The 8,817-nt window shown below is 32.8% G+C and overlaps 1 protein-coding gene across 1 annotated transcript; it reads right to left on the bottom strand.

Moving 5' to 3' along the window:
* Positions 1-5,311: 5,311 nt before the first annotated feature.
* Positions 5,312-8,673, bottom strand: Ddx1 (ATP-dependent RNA helicase Ddx1). Its single transcript, XM_069116573.1, has 12 exons — positions 8,530-8,673; positions 8,360-8,411; positions 8,094-8,290; positions 7,825-8,024; positions 7,277-7,744; positions 7,028-7,197; positions 6,799-6,961; positions 6,531-6,717; positions 6,159-6,452; positions 5,871-6,088; positions 5,680-5,800; positions 5,312-5,618 (listed from the first exon to the last, which is right to left on the bottom strand). The coding sequence occupies exons 1-12, from the start codon at positions 8,543-8,545 to the stop codon at positions 5,503-5,505; spliced, it is 2,202 nt and encodes a 733-aa protein (XP_068972674.1). The 5' UTR covers positions 8,546-8,673; the 3' UTR covers positions 5,312-5,502.
* Between the last annotated feature and the right edge of the window lie 144 nt (positions 8,674-8,817).

The raw sequence follows: 8,817 nt of genomic DNA, 5'->3' as shown, positions 1-8,817 counted from the left end.
GTAACGGTATTTATAACTTTACGAAGTGTTATTTTTACTGTAAAACTTGATGACAGATGTAAGAGTGAGAGTAAGGATGTTAGGGAGTGAGAGACAGCGAGCCTGCGAATATACATATATAATATTACCTGTCAATGAAACTTCCGTGAAACTTTAATGTTCATCCAGCACAAAGAAATATGAAACATCATTTTGTGTATGTCAGTGTACGAACGAGTAACGAGTATTGCGTAATTAGTATTGTTGCGAGCATTCTTATGCGTTTTATTTTTTCGTAACGATTTTATTTTCTTTCCCTTTTCTTTCGAATGGAGAATCACGTTCGTCCTAATTTTGAATGCTTTATTCAACGATATTGAACAACAGAAAAAAGGGAAAGAAAAAATACGGTATGATTGACCATAACGAAAGGAAAAGAAAAAACAAATCACATACAAAAATGTATCGAAGAAGTATTGGTAGATTGATTGTCTGTTTTCGTCGGTCGCGATACAATAAAAAAACACAAACAAAAGTAAAAGATAATATATATACTTGCTACTTGAATGTAAACAAAATTTGTAAGTGTAATGATGATCGACTATTGTATGCGCGTATGCAAGCGAGAAACAAACGGATACCGAATTAATAACTAACTAATAAATTTTACGTGGCCACGATTATACCGATATAGATATACATATATACATTATATATACTTACATATATATATTATATATATTGTATACATACGCCGATCGCACAAGTTCTTTTCTTTTATTGTACGTACAATATACCAGGCATGCGAATATGTACATGTAAAAAGCGGTGCAAGTAATTATTATTTGTAAATACAATAATGACAGGTTCGTACGGATGGGAAGCAATGACGCATCGATAGCAGTTTGTCGAAACTAACTTGAAATTGTGCGTTTGATTAATGGATATATACTATTCGGTGTAGTGTTCATTATTGGAGAACATCTTGTGTTTATAGATCGCTTAACCACGTATAGAAATGTGTTTGCATTTAAATATTTTGACAATGATTGCATCTATTTTTATTTTTATTTTTTTTCCTTTTTGGAACGTAACGAAGAATTGTCGAAGCTTCTTTTTTTTTTTGTTTTCGTCAATGCTGAAACAGAGTCAAAGGGCCCAGTCGTGTTTTGTACGAAACGGACCACTCCCTATTTCTTCTTTCCTCGCGATCCCCGTCGTGCAAATGCAAGTCGTCGATAAAACACGATGCAGCACGTCGTCCACGAAGCGCATTATCCGCTTGCATTTCGCAATACTCTTTGTGGACCACGTTGCTAAGAGAGCATTGCCTTAAAAAGCGAAAGTCAAAGTAGATGGAATGGGCATAGTTGGAATCGTCGTAACGAGAGATAGAGATACAAGATCTGATGAAGCAACGTTAATGGTGATTACCGTCGATAAATAATTAAATGTTCCAGTTAAATTCGATTCGTGGATACGATTGCATCATCCAGATCTTTTAACTGCCTCGGAAAGAACGAATTGCCGAGAAAAAAAATTGACATCTTGATTTTCAATTCGTTACACCTTTCTAACGAAGTCATAGAACGTTTGCTCGTAGATAAATACGTGTTTTATGCTATCATGGTCGCGTTTATGTTAAGGATACAGAGTCATTTATTGTGATCGTCTTATCGTTAAACTGTTATTCGATAAAAAATTGTCTCTACACGGGCAGATTTTATTGAAACGGAAAATGTAGTTATAGTACTATTATCATTATTCTTATTACCATTTATTATTGTTATTATTATTATTATTATATTATCATCGCTATCATCGTCATCGTTTCATTGTCATTATCATCGTCACTCTCATTATTGTCGTCATTATTATTGTAATTAACGATTACTGCTGTAATCATTGTTTAAAAAAAAGCTATCTTCGGAAGAAATTAGATTCATCTATCCAATCTAGAATAATGTATTTATTTAAACTGACCACGATCAGTGCAGATGGAAAAGTGAACATTGTAACGCTGTGTTTGAATTGTGGTTGTCTTTCCAATAATAGATATATTCGTCTTTCATACATCGTAGTTATTTCTGTTTGAAAAGGGAAACTTCGATCTTTCGTTATTAAAAGAAAGAAAGAAAGGAAGAACGAACGGAAATCTAGAGAAATGTCATACTTTTACGACATTTGTCAAAGCTCCGATCATAGTCCCGTGCATAATTCTAATACGATTTAGTAAGAAACGAAGTTTTCAGAAGTCTTAATGCAAGGCGAAGGTCGTCTTAATGCAACGTGAACGACGTATACATCTGCGTATATGCATAGAGACTGGATAATCGTTCTCAAAGTTGTCGGAATTAGTAAATCGATGACGCATGCACGAATGCATGGAAAGTCAATAAGTTCAATCATTTGAGATTACAATAATCGTTCAAATAAATAACAATGCATGTTCCACATATGCAGAGATGTGAAGATATTATTTTTATTTCTCGTTAAATTATTTTCACCGAGAAAAACATAGAGGGCCAGGAGAGATGGAAACGTCTCTCGATCGAATACGCGTACCAATCTGTCTTAATTGATTTGAAACAAAAATACGTACGTTGTTATTTCCTTCGGTTTTTTACTTTTCCATATCTTTTATAGTAAAGTAAAATTAATTGCTTACGTCAAATAATTATGATTCGCCTCGGAAAGTTCTTTGAATATTTTCGCTAATCGTTTTGATGTATGTAACGAACACGTTCGTGATTGACAAGCATTTTATTAGTAGAATGAACGTGTAAACGTAATACAGTCTCACCGTGAAAGTATCACAAAATATCAAGAGCGGTTCCCTGTAAATTCCCCAAATGACGATATAATCTTCCCAATACAACCACTTTACCTTTCCATCCAGTCATTCGAATTTACGAATAGGCAATAAAAAAATGTTCCACTGTCTTTTATCTAAAATATCTTGTCAACCGTTATAAGTCATGGTTGCAAATGGTCCCTGATCGTGAATCGTGCCTGATGTAACACTTATTTCAATTGTTTTGTTGATTCTTCGTATTTGATCGGAAATCCAGATTGCTTTAATAGTACTCTTAGAATCATCAAAGTAATCTTATATTGGGAAATCGTGCGTTCTTTTGTAATTTTTCGTTGATGGGATTGCCGGGTCACGATGCAACATAAAACCACTTTGATTCGAAGACTTATTGGATGAAATTGTGAAAGACAAGAAAAGGAGCTGTCTGTGCCTCGAGCACAGCAATTATCCTATTCGTTAAACAATAAACAAACACACGAGAAGAGTTATGGGCTCTTGCCACATATTCTGTCAGAGTAATTTATATAAAAATATAGCTACATGTATAATGATCGATCGTTGGTGTTGTTCGAAGTCTTTTTTCTAGTTTTTATCGCATTGTTCGCTAGAATCCAAAACATTCAAGAATCACGAGCATTCGTTTGATACGAGGATAATATCGTTTTATAAAATTACGGAATTTGTATCCGAATAAATAAAAATGAACGGTGATTGATGTGAGATGTTCTAACTTGGAAGCTGGCGAACATTCTATTGGATATTACAGTTATTTGAAAACTGATTGAAAATTATGTAAAAAGAGAAGGGAATATATCTTGGCGATCTTAGGGATGCAAAAAAAGAATAACGGATCACTTAATTGTTCGTGTGTAAATGTATTCATGTAATAAGGTATGAGAACTGAGAAACTAAGAAAGAGAGAGGGTGAAAAGAGTTTTACCAACTCGTCAATAAGTACGTCCACCCTCCCTTCTAAATAAAAAAAACCGGGTTTCCTCCCTGATTCTTAATGACTTCGTTGTTGCGTGTATCTTAGAAGTATGTTTAGCTGAAGACTTAAGAAAGAAACTATTGATGCAGACGCAAAACTAAAAGCGAAAGCAGGAATCACTGGACAGTAACATTTGAATAAGCATTAATTATATACGAGTGAATGGATAATAACGCGTATACAGAAAAAAATATACACATACACAGAAAAATATGGAATAAAAAATACGTGTGATGTAAATGAATAATAACACAAGAAATTCGTTAGGAAATGAAATTAAATGTTGCCCGCCCCATGATTTTTCTTGGTATTAAAATGCTGTGTCCGCATGAGAACCAGCACGGAGAATTTCTTTTTTAAATTCTAGATTAACGAGTATCTATGATATAACTGCGTAATAAAAGGGCAAAGAAAGGAGATACATAAGCCGACAAACATTGCATACAATCCAATCAAATGAAAAGATATGGTTGCTATATAAAATATGTGAACAAGTATTGATCGCCTGAGTCGTTTAGTTGTCGAAGCTATTTAAGTAAAAATCGTGGGGTGGACATGTAGTATATACAATAAACTGATATATAAATATATAAATATATAAATAAGTATATGTATATATTTATGTCATATAAATATATATGTATATTATATAAGTATAATTCATGTTGAGTTAATGCGATCGAATAATTCCGCGTGTGTGATAGCCAGTGTGCATTAAAAAAAGGAAGAATGATCCGTACGACTGTAAATGTGTTTTTAAATTACAAGAAGATACAAAAAATATTTCATTCTCATTCTGTGATGACTGTCTGAATATGAAGGGAAAAAAGAAATGTTTTCATGGATCTATGCTGATTAATCAATTAAATTATTATAGCGAATAAAAAGTTTGGCTCGTGTTGTATTAATTGTGCAAAAGGAATAAAAAGAAACCATCTGCAAGTGTGAAGATACATGCGTCTCGTTCGCTCGAGTGAATAACATAAACGTGTTATGTCCGTATAACGTGTGTTAACACGTAAATCATATACACTATTTAAGAAAGAAAGGGAGAACACGTACGCTATATCTGAATCCAGAAAACAAACAGTATGATTTGTATACTGTATAACTTTAGTCGTTTATTATTGATTTCGAGAAATGTGTATAAATTATTATGTGTAATTAAACAAAGATCATTTAGTAAATTCTAAGAGTATATAATATATACATATATACTATACAAAACTGAATCACAACATGCGCGCGTTTGCGCACGTGCCATATACAAAACACAAAAAACATACAAAGAGATATTGTGAAAATTACAAAACTAACAACACTGCAAGGCCACTGTATAATACATTTGTGTAACTAAAATAGTGATGGTACAATTATGAAAATTATAAAAATACAATAAACACTTACCGTATGTCTTATATACACATATACTATCTAAGTGCTATTTAAGTGCTATTATGTCTTTAGAAATGATATATCAAGAATACTTCATTAATAGTTAATTATGAAGTAAATGTCGAGACACATTGTTACGAGAACTAAGATGTTATATTACTTGTAACAAATTTATATATTACATTTAGAAGTACACTACATTTATAAATATTAAGAGACTATTCAAACACTAGTATAACATATTGAAATATAATATTCAAAGATAGAGAAACTTAGTAAACGTAGATTCTCATATGATTACGTATTAGCATTTAAAAGTATTTTAGCTCGTTTTTATCATATGCCTCTTCAAATATAAAAGTTGTGTTTTTGATTCCAAAGAAGATAATTCGTTCACGTAGGGCGCCATTTGCTGTACATGATTTTGGTAATTTGAACCTAAAAAATTATAAATATTCGATATAATTTACATTACAACACAAACACAAAATTTACATACCCATGGCTGCTTTCTTTTCTCCGTATACAACTTTCCCATCGAAATCATTTAATGGAACCTTTATATCTGCATCGACTTGTTGAATCGTAACATTTAAATGATCCTCAATTTCAGCCAAGTACTGAAAAAATGACGTTAGTAATATCGAATGTCAAAAAAAGCTAAGTATGTCACGTTGTATCAAATCTTACGTTCGGTTCGTTGTACCAAATGCAACAACCACCCTTATCAGTAAGATTAGTATTGTAACAGTTCCTTCCACGAGAAGGACACCATTCGCCGTGATACCATACTTTTTCAGGAACTTTACTAACTAATGAAATTGCTAGACCCATTCGTTCAGCTCTACCGACTCTACCTATGCGATGTACGTAGTTGGATTTTTCGTCAGGTAGGGTCATATTAATCACTAGAAAAAAATTATATAAGCAAATCATAATTACAAACGAATTTGTTAAAAGTTAGTGAAGATTACATACTAAAAGGTAATCCCGAAATATCTAAACCTCTAGCTGCGACATCGGTACAAATCAAGAACTTTACTTCCTGCCTTTTGAACTTCTCTAAATTAGATTTGCGTTCCGCAGGCTTTCTATCACCGTGGAGACATACGCATGAAAATTGGTTTCCACCAGATTGTTTCAAATATCGTTCCAAGTTATCGCAGTCTAATTTAGTTCTACAGAAAATTATAGCTCTGTCCATGTTGTGTTCTTTAATGGCACGAATACAGTATTCACCTTTTAGTATTTTCACAGCCTCTGAGAGTGTCTCTATGAAAAACATTTAATCACATAATTAAAGATAGAGGAATTTCAAAATTATACGAGTTTATTTAATTTAAAACATACCAGGATTGTTATTTCCAGGTCTTATGTTATCCCTGCTATGAATACCGTCAGTTTCTATATGTTTCCTTAAGTTATGCCAAGATTTATCTTTCTGTGGATCGATTATTACAACAACATGATGTACTGTTTCGGGAACTGCATCTTCACCTTTTAAGTCTACCCACGTTGGAAAGTGCATCAAACGTTCCTATGCGAAGTAAATTTATTTCTTATATATATTTTTTACAAAATATTGCATAAAAATACGAATGGCATTATAAATACCTACCGCCATTTTTTTAACTTCAAATGCATGCAGTGTGGCAGAACAAACGATCATTTGTAATCTTTTCCCATCTGATGTAATTTTTGGTATCTGTCTGTGCAAACGATCGATTAATTCCGTGTAGCCTTGCTTCAATAAACCATCGGCTTCATCCAAAATGAAAAACCTAAAAGAACTATACTATAACAACCATTATCTTGATAAATTTAGCATAAAACGCATTGCAAAGTACCTGCAATGTGTTAAGGACAAGTAGCCGCCTTGTATTAAATCTTCTAAACGACCTGGTGTTCCAACTACTATATCCACGCCAGAATTTAATGTAGCAATTTGTTCTTTCACGCTAACTCCTCCAATAACTAACAATTCTCTAATGACTGGATCTTTCAAATGTTTTTTAAACTATATAGAGATATCATTTTATGTATTAAATATTTTAAGCAAAAAAGTATTTTGGGATTAATCATTACTGATATCTTACTTTTTGAATTTGATTATATGTTTGTTCAGCAAGTTCTCTTGAAGGTTCCATGATTATAGCTTGAGGGGCATTGCATTTAGGCTTGCCATTTTCCCTATGAGTTTGGCTACTGTTTATAGGATTCTCATTTATAACTTCCTTAGGAGCTGAAGCAACAGCTATATAATCATTTGGAGGGGGATACTTAAATGGCTGTGCTCCAAAATTGAATGACATTTCTGCATTTTTCAATACTACAGCTGGGTAAAAAGTCTGTGATTTTTGTTGTGCATTCAGAGTAAATGCTGGACCCAGATCCACACCATTCAATGTGAAGCTAATCTCACCCTTTGATAAATTCAGAAGACATCCAACAACATCATGCATTCCAAAAGCCTTTCCATAATTGTCAAATTGTTTTGCATTTGATTTTTTGCCAGTACCACCATATCCAAAACCAAATTTATCTGTTCCTAAATCCAATGAAGCCTATATCATAAATGCAGTAATATTTATAACTTTTTGACAACATCATTTTTGAAAAGCTAACAAAAATTCATGAGAATTACTTGAGATGTAGACCAGCCTACACGACATAATCCTTCATCAGTTACTATAGCTTCAAAGAAGTATTTGTCTTTTCCTTGAATTCCTTTGTTTGCTCTACAGCCATGCCATTCTTTCTGTTCACGACTCTGGCATCGTAAACCATCCGGAGTCACAGCTAATGCTCTACCTCTATCAAATAAACTTAACAACCAATGTGAAGCTGTAAATAATTATAACGACATTAAATAAAAGAATGAACATGTTATAATGAATATAAAAAAGAATGTACAATGTTGCTGATGTCCACTATTGCTCGAGGTCTTGCCTGTTTTACCAGACTCTAGATCCTTAAAAGTTTCCCAGACAATTTGCAAAACTGGTAAACAAAAGGCACCAGTTTTCCCACTACCAGTTTCTGCAGCCATTAACACATCTCCACCACCCAAAATTAGTGGAACTGCCTCAGCTTGAACATCAGTTGGCAATCTGTGTAAAGGTATTTAATGGTATTTAATATTTCTTTTCATACGCATGATATAATTTTATTTTACTTACGTCCACTCCATTTCGTCAACTGCTTTCGCGATTTCGGGTAAAACACCCATTTCTAAAATAAAAAGTTGTTCATATATAAAACATTTTGACAATTTCATAAGCAACATCTATAATTATAATTTTTCTTATATAATTACAACGCCAGAAATATGCCTAATAGGCATATTTACCTTCGAATGCCGTCATTGTTATAATTTCAGTTTATATCCTTTTTGGATCTAATTTAAAAACGCAAAATCGAAGAACATACACCGGTACTCTTCTACGTCATGGAGATCCATTTGGATTTTGGAATATTCGATGAAAGTGCCATCTATACTCCATGGGTAAATCACGAACTATGTAAAATATACATCTTACGATCTTATAAACTACTCATTTTTTTCATTTTCTTAAAATTTAAGAAATAATTTGAGATATTTAAACCTCAACATTCAATTAAAATTATTTCTGCAATG

The sequence above is a fragment of the Bombus flavifrons genome, chromosome 7 (genome assembly GCF_040668555.2).
Source record: "Bombus flavifrons isolate JBK064 chromosome 7, iyBomFlav1_principal, whole genome shotgun sequence".
NCBI classification, from domain to species: Eukaryota; Metazoa; Arthropoda; class Insecta; order Hymenoptera; family Apidae; genus Bombus; species Bombus flavifrons.
The sequence above is the reverse complement of the archived record's forward strand: the minus strand, read 5'-3'. Positions and strand labels throughout refer to the sequence as shown.